The sequence below is a fragment of the Plectrocnemia conspersa genome, unplaced genomic scaffold, assembly GCF_051122295.1.
Source record: "Plectrocnemia conspersa isolate PC_06_02 unplaced genomic scaffold, ASM5112229v1 ptg000010l, whole genome shotgun sequence".
NCBI lineage: Eukaryota > Metazoa > Arthropoda > Insecta > Trichoptera > Polycentropodidae > Plectrocnemia > Plectrocnemia conspersa.
In genome coordinates this window covers 11153024-11172500 of record NW_028277174.1, presented here as the reverse complement: position 1 = coordinate 11172500, position 19477 = coordinate 11153024, and the positions used below count along the sequence as shown (strand labels likewise).

General features: G+C 30.5%; 1 protein-coding gene and 1 long non-coding RNA gene across 22 annotated transcripts in view; both read right to left on the bottom strand.

Moving 5' to 3' along the window:
- The window catches only part of LOC148230613 (uncharacterized), a 7196-nt gene extending 3916 nt beyond the window's left edge, over nucleotides 1-3280 (bottom strand). The window contains exon 1 of the long non-coding RNA XR_015811175.1: nucleotides 1-3280. This exon is cut by the window's left edge and continues 1760 nt beyond it. This is a non-coding gene — a long non-coding RNA (uncharacterized LOC148230613).
- The window catches only part of pan (transcription factor pangolin), a 210765-nt gene that overhangs the window by 117775 nt on the left and 73513 nt on the right, over nucleotides 1-19477 (bottom strand). For 12 of the 21 annotated variants that reach the window (XR_015811173.1, XM_088195745.1, XM_088195747.1 and 9 more), the window contains exons 3-5: nucleotides 18776-18839; nucleotides 5820-5920; nucleotides 4611-4646 (exon numbers count right to left, since the gene is read on the bottom strand). Coding sequence is in view for 19 of the 21 variants with exons in the window: in XM_088195745.1 (XP_088051871.1) it covers nucleotides 4611-4646; nucleotides 5820-5920; nucleotides 18776-18839 (201 nt within the window). In the remaining 2 variants the exon portion in view is untranslated. The remainder of the gene's footprint in view (nucleotides 1-4610; nucleotides 4647-5819; nucleotides 5921-18775; nucleotides 18840-19477) is intronic. The other 9 variants (XR_015811174.1, XM_088195754.1, XM_088195757.1 and 6 more) reach the window with 1 other exon arrangement.

The window sequence follows — 19477 nt, the reverse complement described above, 5'->3', positions numbered from 1 at the left end:
CCTTCAATGGCGCAAATTGTTTGATTAAACGTTTTGATTTAAGCCTCGGCTTGTAATCCGACGTCGATATGGCATGACGTACTCCGGAGCCAAGTTCCTGGCTGCTAACGAGCAACTAACGAGGCTCGCGATGCCTCACTGGGCTCCAACAAAACCGACTCAGGAGTCCAGGGGAGGTTGAATAGGGAAATGAAAATACACTCAAACAAAGACATTTATAATACTTATTTTGCTTTTTTAAAAAAAGATTAATAAACCATTAAACGAATCACAGATCAATTTGCTACAATAATTGGTTAAAGTATAAAAATGATTTGATGAGATACTGATGAAAAACTAGGCTATTACTGGCACACTTCAAAAGTTTATATAAATCAATAAAATTGTATTGCTTTTGACGTGGATTTTTGACTTCTGAGAAGAGATAATTGTTTTTTGCGCTCTTCTGTCTAATTCGATTCTGACTTATTGTCGTACTCCTGTCTATATTTTGAACAAATTTATAGAAAATAAACTCATTACTATATTTTTATATTTATCAATCAATTGGAGAATGATAAATATATCGAACGTATATCCGTATCGTGTGCTTTAGAGCTAATAGTAGGGGCGTAAACCCAAACTTGCCATATTTTTCTCAATTATGAATAATGATGAAATGAATAGCTCTCGAACTGACTGTGTTAACGCAAATATAATGTAGTATAAATATAATTTCAATAACTCATCTAGCTAGAATGTATCAAACGATTAATTTACAATTTTACTGTTCAGTATCTGAAAAACTGTATTTATTCACAAATAGATGTTCTGGTACGCGTATTTCTACATGAACAAAGATTCACAGAATTGTGACAAAATATTTAAAATAAAATATCAAACCCAAACCTAACGTAATGAAAGTACAAAAACTATAGTTAGTTTAAGATGGGTTTGGAACGATCAAATTGAGTTTATTAGACATTTAAGAACAACGAATGATTTCAGGTTTTTGTTAGTAGAAATATACATCTACCGGTGAAAATGAATGTATAATTTCACTGAAAATATAAAATCACTGTTAATATGTATTTCGCTGGGATGTATATATAAAAATATGCCCTGACTAGTTTTTTTATTTTTTATTTTAGTAGAATTTATATTTATTTTAAATCAATGGATATTTTAAAATTATTATGTATGTTATATAAACGTACATTTAGTTTATTCCCAATTTTCTCAAGATAGTAGTTAACGTACATATAGTGTTGAAGCTTTTCTCACGCTTAAAACCCTAATGCTCGTAAAAGCTAAATTAAACTGTCAAATTAAAAAGATGCACAATGTAGTCGAAAAATAAAGTGCAACATTGTTGCAAATTCCCAGCGAACAAGATCGTAAATTCGCATTTTTACTGTTGAACCGCAAAATTAATGACCGTATTGACATTCCTTATTTATACTAATACATAAAATCGAATAGCCTTTTAAACTATAAATCGATTTACAAAAAGTACCGATTAAAATTATGTTAAATAATAATAAAAACATGCATATAATTATTTTTTATATAAAAATTAGATACCTAAGCTCTAAATTTAACCAATGATAAACATATTATAATACAACAAGTGATATATTTTCATATTTTTCCAGGATAATACCAAGAGATTCTTATGTCATTGTTATTCTGAAGATTAAGACAAATTTTAGGTTGACTATCAAGTGCGACGAGGAATCAAACGCAACAATGACGTCCTTGTGTATTTTTAAAAACAGCAAAAGTTGGCCAAAGATTTGCGGTGTTTCCCGTAGCCACTCGAAACACCTTATTAGAAGATTGATTCACTTGAACCCTCCACTCAGGTATCCGCCGAGAGTGCCAGCCAGCAAATAAGGGAAACTTGATATTGGTTCCACGAGACGGAAGCATTTCCATTTATTTAAGAAGTTCGCAAGGCGAAAAAATCTAATATAAATCCGAGACTTTAGACAGCGCCGCGAGAGGGTCGTTCAAACTACTCTCTAACTTCGCGCCCTATTCTTAGAAGAAAAATCCCTTCGCGGATAAAAATAATGAATTCCAACAACGTAGCAGCACTAATGTCAAAAATCCATTCTGCAAGAGTATAATGCCTACGCGCAAAAAGGTCGGGTAATTTGGCCGGGAATTTATCGAGGCATACATAATGAATTTCTGTAGCTGAACCCACTTAAAGACTTCCACCCCCGGGCACGAAAATTCAGCTTCCGAAAAATCCATCCCTTGTCCGACCCTCCGTCGAGATCCAAATACATCACTCCGCCTTTTTGCGCCGAGTGCGAATCGGTTCTTCGTAAAATTGCGAACTTTTCCCTCCTATTCCTCCCATACAATACATACGTATACCGTACTATACAAGAGCACATCCATTCCGAGAAAATTACTTTCCACTGGAGATAAAAAGTATTACGACGTAAGCGCCATAAATACTCGAGATTTTCAAATACGTGTTTAAAACGCAGGACTAACAAAATATTTAATACACACAGTAGCGTGCAAAAAACATACCACTTCTTAATAAAATAAGAATTTAAGATATATCTGTATTCTTTGTTTGAATATCTCGGAACGTTTTATAACTTATTAAATCTTTATTGTTTTTAAGTGGTTATTTAGCTAATTGATTGTCAGCTTTCGTAGTAAAAATAATTATAATAAAATAAAAAATATTTACAATTAGATTATCGACAAGACAAAGTTTACAGTCTGTCAGTTATAACCATCATCAATACAGACTTTTATAAATGTTGAATTGTGTGCAACAAATGGTTGAAAATAAAAATAACTACCCCTGGTGAAGATCCATACAAATATGCTAATTGCGATAGACGTAAAACGTTGTTATATTACCGGCGAGTATTTGAGAAACGATTATTAAATAAATAAATGTAGATAAACCCTATACGTTTTAGATTGAGGAAAAGTGACAGTAGAATAAATTAATACAGGTCAGATGCATTACGTTCGTTTTCAATGTGGCTCGTTTTCAATGTAACTCTGCGAAATTCAAAGAAACGAATGATTTGGGGTTGCTTCTTATATTCCGGAGTGGAGAGTATAGACTTAATTAGTGGATTTTAAAACTGTACTGATTTTTTTATCCCTTAAAATTTAAACTGCAATTTCATTGATATTTCTCACCCTGTCATTGGGCGAAAATAGCCAGTAATTTTATTTAACGTTTATTAATCAATTTAATCAACGCGGTGAAGATAAAATTAAGAAAGTAAATAAAATTAATACTTGATTCAAATTCTTCAAAATATAAGGAAAAATGTGAGGAAAGTCTTGGACTTTAATTAAATCAATATTTGGAACATATTTAAGAAAAACGATTGCACAACCCAATAAACATGCAAAAATTTTAGAAGTGATTTAAAGAGTTTGCCACGACGAATTATATACCACGAATTCATTGAATCGTTCATGCAGTCCTATTTAAAAAAAAAAAAACAGAAAAAATCAAAACAAAAGTCAGATGGGATACAATACGTTCGTCGTCAAGGTGGTTAAAGATACATCGAAAAATGTTTCAAGGCAACTGAGGGAAATCCAGAGAGAGACATTATTATTGATTTATTTTACTATTTATTTTTTATATTAGAATGTTATAATAAGTTATTTAAAATATTTATATATATTATTTGGCTTTTGTAACTTTTTTTATAGAAATTCAGAGGCTCTCCATATATTTTATGAAATGAATATAAAATATTTTTTGTTATGTTGATTTATTTTCTACTCTTTAATTTGTTGGTATTATTTTCTATAGAAATCATTTATAGTAAATTAAATTTAAAAAGCACTATATTTATATAATGTATAACTATCTGGGGTAACTAAAAAAAGTGAAAGATCAACCGCCGTACATGTACGGCGATACCACTCAAAGGGTTAAAGGCTGAAGGATACAAAATAAACATATTTTATTACTGATTATATACGATTTTAAAATATTTTTTCAAATAATAATTAAGGGACTAAATAACGAATTTAAATTTTTTCAACTTTTGACCAAATATTATAGGGTTTTATTTTATTTTTTATGTGTAATACTTCAATAAATATTTAAATATACGAAACATGAAATATTTTTTTGCACTCTACTGTACAGTCGACGCAAAACATGACGCGGAAATGAACATAAAATTATTAATGATGTTGCACGAATATTGCCATAATAAATGTGAATATATCCGTTGTTTATTAATTCATATTTTTATTGCATCAATTAATTAAACACCTCACCAAACGCTGTTAATGTTAACTAGGGATAACCTTAAATCTAATGTAATGGTTTCTTTAAGCGATTTTGACTGTGAAATATAAAGTATTTTAACAAACTTGAATTAGTTAGTCTTCTGGATTAAAAACATCGTGCAAATTATTTATTTGACTGACAGATGTGTAAAATATGTTCTATTTTTTTAACATATAGTCCCAATTAACATTAGCACTAAATATGCACATATATTCATATTTATTTTTGTAGTAATATTCATGCATCACCTATATATATATATAAAATAATTAAAAAATACATAATATACAATATTAAATATATAGATTAAAAAATCAGGTACACTCACTAATGCATGGGCGTACGCGTCATAGTTTTGCGATAACTGCAAGCATAATAAAAAAAGAATCATCACGCAACTATAAAAAATATTTATAGTACACAAATTATGTATTATAACAAATGGCGCATGCGCTATTCGTTGTTTAATTGCGTCACATTTGCTAGACGCGTCTGCGGTATGTTTATAAAATAACGTAAACATACTCGTTTTATAATATACAACACACGTGTTACGTGGCAATTTTTACAACTTTCTACGTATACATTATTAGTGCAATGTTTGTTCTAGATACAAGATATATTTATTTAATTTGATTGGCAAGAGATGCAATTAAACCGTCCAAACATGTTCAAAGAACTTAAAATCGAAAGGACTTGAACGTGGTTAAAAATGTTTGTCGATAACAAAACAGACCCATAAAATTAATCATTCAGGTAATTTCTAAATATTATGATTAAATAAAATTTTTTTTTTAAAAAAGGTAAATATGTATATATAAAAACAAAGCTCTGAACTAAAAGTCTTTATAATGTCAAGCGTCTAAATTTCTCTTTGTATATACAATTTTGAAATAATTTACAATGTAAAAATACTGGCAAACAATAAATAAGAAATATTATATATTTTTTATTTATTGTTTTAATTTATATACAATTTGAATTTTAATAAAAATATACAGTGATCTAAAATTAATAAGATGTTAAATGCCAATATCTTATAAACCGCTTAGTCTACAGAGCAATTAAAACATAAGAAAGTTTAATGTAATGCTTTTTCCATTCCCATTTAAAGACTTTGTTCATCTATGGATAGAACTTGATATAAACTTTTAATTAATCTTTTTTGCAACATTTACGGTTTACGAGATATGTGCCTTTAAAATATATATTTTTTATTTGAGCTCTTTAAAAAAATATACTTTTTGAACACCTGAACTTTTATTATGTTGTTTGAAATCCCTAAAATGTCAATCATCTTCACTTGATACACTCAGGTCTAGATGAGTCTGAGAATTGGTTAATGGTATTATAATAGCAAATTAGGATAAGTGAACTTAATTTGAATAAGTAGGCATATTTGGGTCAGAATGTAAACACGTTAAGATATCAACGAAAATAGTTTTAAAAATATATATTTATAAAAAATTGATTGATTGATTGAATGGTTTTAGCTTTTCCATATCTTATCTACTATTAAAATGGCAAAAATACTCACCATTGAGACGGGCAGAGGATGTCCAGCAGCACCATTTGGATAATACGGCCCCATCAGGTAACCCATGTTGAATCCACCGTGAGGAGGCGTTTCCAATTTACCTGAAACAATGCAGACACGTATTTAAAAATAAAGACCACAAAAAACAGATTCATATAACCAGAAATGTCTAAAAGGGGGACGGGATATAAGACTCGCGCTACCAAAGGTCCTGTTTATGTTCCACCGGATAACAATGATAAATGAGCGAGGCCATCCATTTTCACGAACTGATTAACCGAAAGACCAGACCCAATTAAAGCGACGAATCAAGTGTACGACGGCCACAGGATGACAGCAAAGTATACGAGCGATCAAATATATAGTTATGTATGTATTATACTTTAGATTTGGCGATTCTCGGCTACGCGAGGAAGCAAGATGGTAACCGTTGGACAACGTTTGTAAAATTAAACGTCGTTCTTGGCAACCGTTGGCTGGTTGCTAAGAAACACAATTCGATAATTTGTATTCATCCTGTACAAGAGCCGTATTTAAATAGGGATCGTCAATCATCGCCGCGGAGCCGAGACATGCAATATACATTCATCATACAAATATCACACTTGCAAAACAACATTTTTTCGGCGAGGAGTTACTGTGCAAAAATTTACGATAATGATGATGCATGTGGGTAAGTAATGTCTGTGATCAAAATTTAGTTAGCATACATATAGTTTGACAAGCTTGTGAATATTATATAAATATTTTATCATTTTATAGTTAATAAAGAGATAAGTAAGGTTAACGAATTCAGTGTTTCAACCGATTAAATTAGTCGTTAAATGAATAGATTAAAATTATACATGCTTTAGAAGATTTATAAATATTAAAGCAATAGAGATAGCGTTTAAGTAGAATATCAGACCAACGTTTGAAGATAAGTCAAGACAACTAACGTGTAAATGTCAACAAGCAGCTGGGAGTGAATTAAGTTAGAACTATCACGGACGAATTAAGCATATTATATATAAGCCAATTTTTTTTAAAGTAATAATTATAATTGATGAGTTTAGTGCTTCCATACCTCCTATTCACCATAATTACTTCACTATGCTAAGTGTAAAGTAGAAATAAGTTTGTTATTATTAGTTATCTTAACGAAGTAATATACTTTTCATACTTGTTTATTTATAAATTCATTATAATGTAAATGTAATTATTTCTTAATGATTATATTTTTTCTTACATACCTATCTTCATTTTAGTTATTATTTTTACATTAAAAAATACATTTCAGAAAATCCAGCTTCAATTGAAATATAAATTTAAAATTGCTATGGTTTATATTTTTCATTAGTTGTTCAGGGCTTTTTTTAAACAAAAAATTTTTGTCAAGCATTGTACTAAAAAAAAAATTTAAAGCAGCTTTTCATAATAATAATGATATACAAAAGTCATACAATATATATACAAATCCTTAATTTTAATAAATGCTAGCAAAAAGGTCATATTATGGCAATTATTTTATTTTGCGATTTTTACTGTAATTATTAAAAAAAGGATGAAAGAGAAGAAATTTTTAATGATCACATTTTCCAACCTTCTAGCGAAGATGAAGAAGATAACAATGATCACAGTGATTCTGAAGAAGAAGATACTGGATTGCTAAGAATATGACCCTCCAGGAAGTTTAAACAATTTTAAAGGTTTGCCAGTTCATTGGTGATGATTCGTTCCAGACAATATCAAAGGAAACAAACCGATATCGGGAGAAAAATCACAGTAAATACGTAACTCATGAAAATGAAGAGATGTTATAGTTCCGGAATTAAAAAAATTGCAGTAGTTGAAAAAATACAAAAGCCAAAATGAAAGCTCCGTATTTTAGAAAAAACGGCTAGTCCACACCAAATAAACATGAATATTAAATAAAAAAATTCATTAGTGTTAAAATATATAATATGTATAAATAATAATAAATAAGTTTTTACGAGTATTGGAGATGAGTGTGCGTTTTTCATTGTATTTACTTGTAGTTGAAAAAATCTGTCTATTACATTGTGCAAATATCAAACAAAATGTCAAAGTTGCACGGTTGGGTGCTGTGCGAATATCGAAAAGCGCAAATTTGTGCACACGGTATTTAATGTGTTAAGAGCTGGCATATATTTTGGCACACTTGTAGTTTTTCACTTTAGATCATAACTATCGTGGAAAGAACGCCAGTCCTAGATCGGACCATCCAGCGTCATAAGAAATATGTCAGACAGAAATAGTTTACTATATATAAAGATAACTACAAGAAGTTGCATTGGTTCAATTGTAATAAATAAATGCAGATGTTTTTGTGTGAATTGGCTCGAAATTTATGTAAATCCAAATATTTAAGCATAAACATCCTTTAACTAATCCAATTCAATCTTGTATAAAATCGATCTCATTTCAAGTTATACTTATACATAGTCAATGCGAATCGATATAATATTTTTAATCAATTTTTCACAGTCGAGCGACATCGTTTAATTCGAAGCAGCCTTCAGTGATTTTGTGAGCCAAGCCCAGACGAAACAGCGAAAGGGCTTGTTATGGGTTAATACGAGTCAAACACGAAGCCTTGTAGCCGTTAATTCACCACAACGGCCATTATTATGCGCGCAAGGGTTACACACAAAAGTTTCGTCGGCACGTAAATGAATTACGATAAAGCACCTATATCCGGCCGTTTAACAATTATTTTGGAAAAACTCTTCTAATAATAAAAACATCTGAGAGCAATTATCTCGACACTCGGGCACCTGTTCCCAGAACGTGACTTCTGAAATAAACGTCGTTTGATGTGGTAGACCATTCTGGACACGCAGAGATCACAGAGTCTTCAATGATTGGCAATAACGTTTATTTGCCGTCGCGAAAGTCAATAAAACCAATCACTACACAAACCGCGTTGTTGGCATATTGACACACTGTAATCCGTTTATTTCTGGTCGCGCCCATTAACTAATTTATATTCGATTTTTGCTTCGGAACGGATCAATAAATCATCTATCCAATAAAAGTTATACGAGGTTTAAAAATATAAGACGTAGAGTAATAAAGACATAAAAAATATTTTTATTCACGAACCAGTCTTAAGAAAATATTTGATATTCATGAAATTTACATTTCCTCTATAAAGAAACAATTTTAACTGTGAAGTGGATTCAGGTGTGTAAAAATAAATCATAATCCACTTCTAAAATTCAATTAGCGTCTTGTTGGTTTTATTTATTATGGAAAATTAATGTTTATTTACTGAAGAACAGCGTCGCCTCAATAATCTGGACTAATTATTAATTCAAGGGTATAGATTATAACTTATTACAACATAATTAATTTCAGAATATTATACTAATTGTATAATTTTATCCTCACTTTTTATTAAGACTGTACCTATAAAAAATAGTCGACAAATAAACAAAAAACTTTCAAACGATAAATTTCATTAAAACATATTAATATTATTTCATTTAAATTTAATTATCAACTGACCTAAGAATAGACCAGAACTTTAGATAACACGGCTAATGCGTTCACTTTGACGCAATGCTTTTTACTAGCGTGATTCATATCAATATAATTCTAGTCAAATGTAAATATACATGTACACTCATACCCCGATTTACGCGGTAGATACGTTTTTCACAAACTTCGCGTAAAAAAGAGAAAAAACAGGCGACTCACTAATATTCACTGGCGTTTAAAGGGTTAAAACCAAACCGCGTAAATCAGGGATTGGTGCATAGACAATCAGGTTTCTTGATGTTTTTTATTTCTCTAATAGTGAATATTCTCATTTTCACCTCTTGATTTTCTGGAGAATTTTCGAGAAATTTGAATGAATTAAAAAAATATATGTAATTATAATAATACAGTATATTATTGCAGATATTGATGAGCAGAAAACTGGATGATTGTCGAAGTTATAAGAACAATAACAGATCGAACTAGTACTTCGATTGATTATTGTGCATCGAGTTACGAAGGAATTTCGGGCTCCTGTATTTATTATACCCAAATCAGAAAAATGTCAATAACAACTGTTGCTACTCGACGTGTTTCATATTTCGAACATTATGAAGATAGCAAACCTCTTTGGATTATTAAAAATTTAAGTTTGCCGAAAGGCAACTTTTATGGCGAAACGCTTTGGAGAAAGCGCATATACATTTTTGCAATCTACCGATTCCCACCCTTTCACCATATGGCACGGACCTTCCGTTTCTTATGCAGCATTTGTAAAACATTTAAAAATATTTGTACAAATTTAATTTTTAACAAAAAAGGCTCTATGAATATTTAAGAGAAATCGGTAAATTTCTTGAAAAATATCGAGAAGAAACACTAATTATATATTTAGCTGAGTGACACCATCGCGTAGTACACCAACGTTTTTAAATTAAACCTAGTATTTCTTGTTTGTAGAAATGCAGGAAATGGTATATACATACATATGTATATAGCGGGAAGTAATAAATAAATAATTTGTAGAAGTTATAATTTACATTGCTACGATTATCAATATATAAGAAATATAATTAAAAAATATTTATATGGTATAAAATTGTTGCTTCATTTAATTTATATTTTTTATATTAAACACTTTTATAATGGGTACTTTAATTGATATATGTCTTTGTTAGGAGGCCGTTATTTATTTTATTTTTGAGTTTTTTTTATAAGGAAAAGGGCTTGAAAAAATATTTCATAAAAATATTCTTAGGATATCCTCAAGCTGTTTTAATTAAAAAGTTATAATACAATGCATCTTTTACTATGGTATTCATCAGTATTTAAAAAATGTAGTTTTACGAACCACCCTGTATATTTTCGACATTCATTTCACACGAAGTTTATTTTGTGAAATATTGGCATGAATGTAAGCACAAAAATGTAATCTTAAAACTGTGTTCCGCGCCTTAAAATTTAATGGGCACTTAAATTTAGTGCATGCCAAACTCCCTACTAAAAGAAATATGGCATATAAGCTATAATTAAATATATACATATATACAAATATACATTAAAATCGAAACACATAGTTAATTAGTTAAAATTAATTATACTAAAACCTAATGCAAACGACACGCAACCAGCGTTTAATTAAGCTCGGCGTTTTTCTAGAAAACAAACTAATTTGCAAGCCGAAATCCTGGCATAGTTTACGTGCAAAGCAAACAGGCGGTTCACTTCAAGTCCACGAAATGGTATGTATTTATGTGTATTTCAATTTGACTCAATGAAGCGGATTAATTTGGTGGCGCCCACGGCGCCCTCGAAGTACTCGACGGGTATAATTATCTGGTAGCCCTTTGGGTTTCACGACGGCAAAAAAAATACACAGACACACGCAGAAAACGAACACGATTCTGGAGTAAAATATTAGGTAAAGATCATGGGCGTCGCGTGACCGGGGGGAATTATGTTGACACGACTTACAAGTGGCGTAAACACGCAAAGGCCTGCCTCTCGACGAACCGAAGCTCGCACGCTTTATCAACACAGATTAAGATGGAGAATAATGATGAATGAAATTATTATTTAAACAGTAGCGTGAAAACGCCGCAGGGATAGAAATGATTTTTTTTGAGAAACGATGAAAACATCTGTCAAAACTGTGACAAGTGCCACATCGCGCGCACGAAATTCCCAAGCCAGTTGAAGGACCGTTTCGGTGAATTCTTTAAAAAAAATAGGGTGTGGATGTTTTTTTTCTATCTAAACAGGAAGGAGTGCATTTGATTGTTTCACGTGTAGTTAACTTGTAAACATAATTAAATATTAAAGACCGATTGAAAATTGGGTTTCGGTTTAGATCAATTTTGATAAAAAAATGTTGCGGTTTATATATTATTTCGGCCGAAACCAAATAATCGAAGCTTGTTGAACTGACGCACAAATTAGATATCAGGTCAAAATTTAGCTCGAAACCAGGTTCAAAATTTACTTCACTGCTATGTGTTGTGAGGTGCATACTTTTAAATCTGTATACGTACAAGAAACTATTGAGTATAGTATTAATTTAGATTTAATTTATAATATAGTATTAAAGAGAGATCTTCAAAGATTGGTTCAAAACCAAATGGATTCCTGAAGTGAGAATTTCTTTAAGAAGTAAAAGATTTCCACAGAAAGCAGTTTTTTTAATAGATAATGCTATTGAAATACTAATATATATTGAAAACTTTTAATGCAAAATTTTTACCGCCTAAAGTACAAGTTTAATCTAATCCAAGACTAAGGTTTACATCATCGATTAAACGGCTTTATCGTGCTGGTCTTCTCAAAATTTTTGCCGAGGAAGAATAATAACATTGGATGCTATACATGAAATAGCACAATTTTGGTTATAAGTTAAGCAAGCAACACTTGTTCGATCGTGAATAGTTTATTTTTATTGTGAAAATAGATGTATTGGATTCTGAAGCAACTGAGGCAAGGGATCTGAAGTTTAATGGAAAATTTAAAAGCTTTTGAAAATGTCGACAAGTAATGCTTGAATGATGCAGATATCATTTCTATTGTCAACATAAGAGGAAGCAGGAATGAGATGATAATGAGATACTAACAAGTGAAGAAGATACTAACTTTTGATATAAATTTACTGGACTACTTCGACCAAAAGGGATTCGTATAAAAACATACAACAGCTCTTAAAAAAATCGTACTGATATTCGAAAATTATTAAGATATATTTTTAAAAGCCAAGGAGAATCACAGATTTTTTTACTAAATAAAAAAAAATATATGATACATAATTTAAAACAAAAAAGACTAAAATTCGGATTATCTGTGTTTTTAAATTATAATAGAAGAACTATGGAATTGTATGGACCTCGTGCTAGAACATAAATATGCACAAAACCATCCAATAATCTAGTAGGGTTTAGTACATGTTTTTATGAATCAACATTAGATATGCATGAAGAAGGCACTTCTTTAACCATTACGATAAGTACAGTGTTAAAAACAAAGCAACAACATACAAAAGACGCAGTGAAAAAATAAAATATAATTTAATTTACCCCGTTGTAACACATTGGTATAACGCCAAAGTAAGTAGTGAGACACCAGACTGAATTCAGTCTGTAAATTATTAAAGCAATCAATAGATGTCATTGCACGACCAAGCTTGATTTCTGTTTCTGTCCGACCAATTTGATCCATGAGATTAGAAAAATCTAGGAAAACATAACCTGTGTATCGATTGTAATTATATAGCAGATTGACAATGTTCTTTAAACATTAAAAATACTGGGGAAAAAAGGTGCCGGAACGCCGTTCCACCGCATTATATGACAAAAAACCCTGTATATATGTATAATGAGAATGTATTGTATTTGCAACGTAAATTAAAGAGTCAGTTTCAATCGATCTCTATTAAATATGCAGTAGGATAATTTTAGTAACTGAGTGAAACATATCGATCCTTTGAGAAATAAATAACTCATCCATAATATGAGGTATGCAGATGACATATACATACAAAATAGATCTGAGATGATGAATTACAATTTATAAATTATTAATATAAATTATCAAAAATAGTATGCAAGAAAACAGTAAAAATAAATAAGAAACTCAGCTTAACTTCACACAAATTCACAATCATTGAGTTTGAGTTTAAATTGAACTAAAAATAAATAAACAAACATGTCTCTATCAGCTATGAAAACAAAAACCCATCACCCAAAAATTGTATACTTTGTCTCTCAATGACTAATAAATAAATAACTTATTACAGATCTTTTCACTTCAGGTCTTCTAACGAGAAAACATTGTATTATTTCCCGTGTATGTATTATATATACAAAGGATTTTGGAATTATATCCATAAAAAATATTATTATGCAAATTAAAATAATCAGTTAACTTTTTAATATTACAAACGTTAATTTTGTACTCGAAAACTATCAATAGTTGAATGTGAGTGATTGAGATATTTGTTTTAGACTTTTTTATGTATAAGGATTTCATAAAACACAAATTACAGAAAAGTCAAAAGGGAAATATTTTTATTAATCTAAATAAACTTTTAGTCGTGATTATTCACATTGAGAGTTAACATTGGTTTTGAATGTTAACTTTCGTCAAAACTACGCCTCGTTTACGAACGTTACTGTCAAATTTCACACACACAACATTCGCAAATACCGTAAACTTTCAAGGTCGACAACTTGGCAATGTCTACGTAAATAAATCGAATGAATGAGGGATATAGAGCCTTTTGTGTACATACGCGTGTTTCGACAGCACTCGAAGATTAAGGCTGTTTGCACAGAAATTAAACGATGACTGACAGTGACATCATCATCGAGGCGGATGAAGAAGACCTATGGCGAAAATCTTCAGTTTTTAAAAGAAAAGATGAAGATCTTAAGCGATTTTTTTATAGATGAAGAGATGCAAATGGTTAATCTGCGTCATCCGATAGCTAAGCATTTATTTATGAAGTTATTTAAATATGTGAATCGAAGATGTTGTGAAATTTTAATTGGAATTCTCGCATCTGATACGAATGGCTGTTTAGATGTAGATTGAGGTAAGATCTAACCATTATCGCAAATCACCTTGGTTTATTTACATAAAGAAAATGCGTCCGACACAACTGAATTGATTTTTTTCGCTGTTAGTTATTCTATATCATTAATAAAAGTGACATATACGCATGTTGGTACGGTATATGCATAAATCTTATAAAACATATGCTTATTTATGCAGATCTAGAGACATTATTTTAATTTAATTCGATAAATATTGCAATTTAAACTTGGATGTTAATTAAAAATTAGAGTCTCCATTCATAGCTTTTTAGTCATGTTCTCTATACATATACAACCCTGTTTTATCATTCTATCCCTTTATATACCTTTTGTAAACCGGTTTGTTGAAAAAATATCTAACAATCTAACACGATAAATATTAAACTGAAATATATACAATAGCGTTATTTTTAAACGCGCCACACTTTTTTCATAATATTTTTTTGACAGAAATACATTATATACATACAATTATTTTATATTACAGCGTGTTAGTTTTTTTATGCTTTGTGGTAGAGTTTTACAAATTAATTTATTGATCATATTTAATTTTTTCCCCATGTAACTTATTTATTAAAAAGTGAATTATGGGTAATAAAAATATTATATTTGTAATTTAAACTCACATTATTCACTGGGCTACGTTTAAATGTACCACTCTTATTATTTTGCAATAAAAAATATTATTTTATTGACAGGCTTTCAAGTGATTATTCAACCTTTGAACCACAAAATAGATTATTAGTCAATTTGTAAGTGAATCTCCGCATTCTAATGAGAATCCTCTTAGAATCCATCATCGCGTGTAATCATTTGTAATATAAATTTTATTACGTTGATAATTCCATCAATTAAATAATTGTTTGGTTAGGCGCACACGCACAAAAAATGCCCGATTCGATTCCCACCGTAATTATCCGTTAAATTTATTTCTCGAATACTAAACGAGTCGTGAAAACCAACTAAGAACAATACGAAAAAAATGTGGAAGAACTCGGTTAACAATAAGTAAAAAAAAACTCATCTAAATTGGCTAACGAGGGTCGACGAGGCGTGTAGGTGGCGATGGCTGACCAGGAACACACATCACTAAACTGACGAATAGTTAAACACTATAATTTTGTACAATTCCCCCTTTTTTGTATAAAATTCAATAATGACGGGTCCGTCGTGGTCCGGCGCGCAATCTTCTTTTTCAAGTATAATAATTGGGATTCTCCGCGCGAAGATCACGACGACGTTGTTGTGATGTTCCTTGGCGATTCTGCGACATTGTCGAGAGAATCGTGCGTACAATAATTAGAAGGGCAGCGATTCTAAACATTTTTACGCGACCAGAAAAAAATCGAGCGCTTTGAAATTCCATTACGGCGAACCAGGTAAGGTGGTAACTTTTGTGGTAAAAGCTGGCGTGACGTGACCGAGGAATCGTGGAGGTGTCTTAATGACCACAACACCACAAACATCTATACACACTAACGCACACACACATCCTAAAGTCCCGAGATGCCTGTATACTTACCAAAAGACGTTTCCATAAATATTTACTTTATTTTTTGAAGAGACCACTAAAGATCAGGGCTGCCCCAATAGTTTATTTTTTTCAATCGATTAAATTAATAAAACCATAAAACATACTTCTTTATTAAACACACATACTAATTTAGATTTTTAGTTTAAATTATATCATTAAGCAAAAATAGTCTTAATTTACTTTTAAGTCAAAAAACAAGCTAAAGGAATATATATGAAGACATCGGAGAAAAAAGGAATAAATCACATTTCACTCATTGTTTATAGATGTGTTTTATAATACACATGGAAGTAAAAGTTTTTTCATGTAATTGAAACGGTAATATGGATCTCATTGAATATTTATGCATTTATAAATTACCCCTTTTTCTCTGGGGTCTTTAAATGTCATGAGAAAATGAGATATGTTGAATTATAAATAAGCTGACAATGTATTTATATAATTATATTGAAAGCTTTCGAATAGTTTGTATTATATTAATGACACGAAAGTCGTACAAAAAATATACAAATCATTAATTTTTATAAATGCTAGCAAAAAGGTCCTATTATGGCAATTATTTATAATATAACAATTCTAATAAATAATACCTATGGCTTTTATAGTTTATAATCATAATATACTTGTATCGCTCTCAATTTTTAGCTTAATTTTTCTTACGGGCCGCAAGACATTACTTTACAATGCAATTGTGTTTTTTTTTTATAAAATGTAGCTTATCAGAAACTATACTCGATTCAGAAATCACAGACAGTGGAGCGCTATTCACTTCGCTACAATCGCTGGTCCTTTTTTAGTGGGACCGGCGATTGAAAAGTAACCGAAACTTGGGGTTCAACTTTTACACTTAAAAGTAGGTAAAATTAAAATCATGACGTTATATTTACGTAAAAATAAAGAAATTAAATGTTACGCAGATTGTCAACGTTTTTTAAAATACTGTAAAATAAGGCGTCGGAACACCGTTACCCCGCGTTACATGACAAAAAAGCCCTGCAAACACTTATCGCTCATTTTATGCTATTATTTAAATACACCAAATCAAGCAAATTTGGTTCCACGCGTGTAGCACGCATGGGTTAATGATAAATGGCTTACCATTTGACCTACATCTGGAACCTCTCCCACTGTCCATGCAGTGTATCAGGATCAATTTAGTACAAGCATATATATAATCGATACAATCGTCATCACTCTTCTTTATCAAAAAGAAGGTTTTGATACGGTTATAATTTATATGTCAATATGGTGAAAGTAATCAGTTGTCAGTAGCTATTTAATTGTTATTTTTTAGTTAATAAAAAAGTTTGGGGTAAAAGTATGCGTATAGTGAAAATATTTTCATTGAAAGAATTTTATCCTCATCTTTCTATAAAATATTTTATTATTAGCGCCATAAAATAAATGGAATATATAAAGAATTCTAAGTAACTAAAAAGCAATATTATTTTAACCAATCTTCTGAAAAATTACAACTATCCTTAAATCACCTTTTTAACACATAATATTTACTGTTTTCAGTGGCTAAGTAAATCTATAATCATTGCTAGTTTCATATATACTACACGTTGTAGAAAACAGGACACAGCAATAAAAATATAGAAACAATGCATTTATTGGTCAAAAGAATCGGTATTCTCATCAGAAAATATAGAACAAACATTGAACCCTCATATTTAGTTTGAAATAAGTAAATATATTCAGCCGACTTTAACTGTTTATGTGCCAAAGTAAATGTTCGTAATACGTAATTGAAAATAAAAACATTAATATTTTCCATTTACGTGATTTCTTTATAGATGACTTAATAGTATTGTAATATTATTTCGTAGCATAAATGAATTTTCGTGAGAGACACATATGTGGCTCTTGGCAATACGGTCGCGAAGCGACTGAGCCCCGTAAGTGGCTCGTGATATTAGAAGGGTTAAAATAATTATTAAAATGATTATTTTTTACTCGCAACTAACTTTTTAAGAGTTGTATACAAATTTAGACATTATTATTTTTCGTAGGCTAAAAAATATAACAATGGCTTAAAGTATAAATTTGCTAACTTACCTTTAATCGTTAGAAATTTTACACTTTAAGCCATCGATATGTAAAGTATCCTACAACTTCAATCTACAGAGCGATTAAAAAGGAAGTGCTTCGATGAAATCATTCTAAAAACAAATTACGCGTGCCTGTTAGTGCATCTAGCGATCCCATAATTAAGGCAATTTCCGTCGTTATAATTAAATTTAAATAAAAGTTCAAACATAAATCATCAGCGTTCGAATGGAGCGGTTATTCCCGTTCTGTTAACACATTTATTTTATTTTACACATACCCTCGTAACGGGATCATCACAAAATAATTTATTTTACTGCACAGGTGAGAGATGTGGCAACCATTCCTCTCGTGGCCCCGCACTAATCTAACGAAGCAGGTAGAAAAATACTTGTACCTTTTTTTGTAAGGCTTTTATGATTGAAGGAACAAAGCCTGACTCAATTTTGACAAGAGACTCATAAATACGAAAACGAAACATACCAAAAAAAAGTGACAATGTCGGGCAAGTTTATATGCGTGTATTTACGATGGCCGTTTATTTTTATTACTTTATTGTTTGGTCGTATTTTATTTGTATTCTCTAAACTCGATAGTCTCCATTATCACAGGAGGGATGGTCTTTCTTTCCGTGCGATTTTCTAGATAGTTTCTCCGGTAATTTATGGCCGAGGGTAAATCAACCGAGCAAAGACAATATTGCTAGGGGTAATTTGGACAAAGGCGATGAAATATTTTGAGCCGTCGTAAATATTGCGATGGCGGTCAAGTTTATTGCGTAAAAAATAAAATTTTAAAAATAAACTTACCAAAAACAGGGCTGTGGTCTGCCCTCGTAGTTAATTTGCTGCTGTAAGGTTCTCCGGATTTTTCCTGCAACGACAAAAATGCAATAGTGTTATGTTACGATTCAACAAGTGGTTGTTTAAAAAGCGAGGAAAGGCAAGGAAAAGCCCCTCTCTGTACGATTAAGTGTTGAAAGTATCAAATCAGAGCACGTCTTCAATCACGGCAACCTTCAACCATCGGATTATCTCCCTCTTCCATCAATTGATGGTTACAGTCACGGCACGTATGCACTAATACACAAATCCAATTATTCCCTCCATGAAATAACTGTCAGAATCTATATGAACGATAATAAAATATATCCACTAAAATATTTATTTATGTTTTAACATAAGCATTTAATTTAAATAATAATAAGTTGTTATATTTAATTAAATTTATAACATTTTTATAATATTTAGCAAGTAATCTTCAGATGAAAAATTGGGCAAACTTATGTTATATAAAAAAATTAACTAGAGCTTCTAATTATTCGTTATTTTTAACTATTTTAATATCGAATAATTAACGAAATATTGGAATATTAGAATATAAGTTTGTGAAGAATAGAAAAATAGTTTGTATAATAATTACAGGTTCATACATATGTTAACAACAAAAAGTATACATAAATATATTTTAATTTTGTGTTTTAAATGTGCTTCATACTAATTTTTATTATA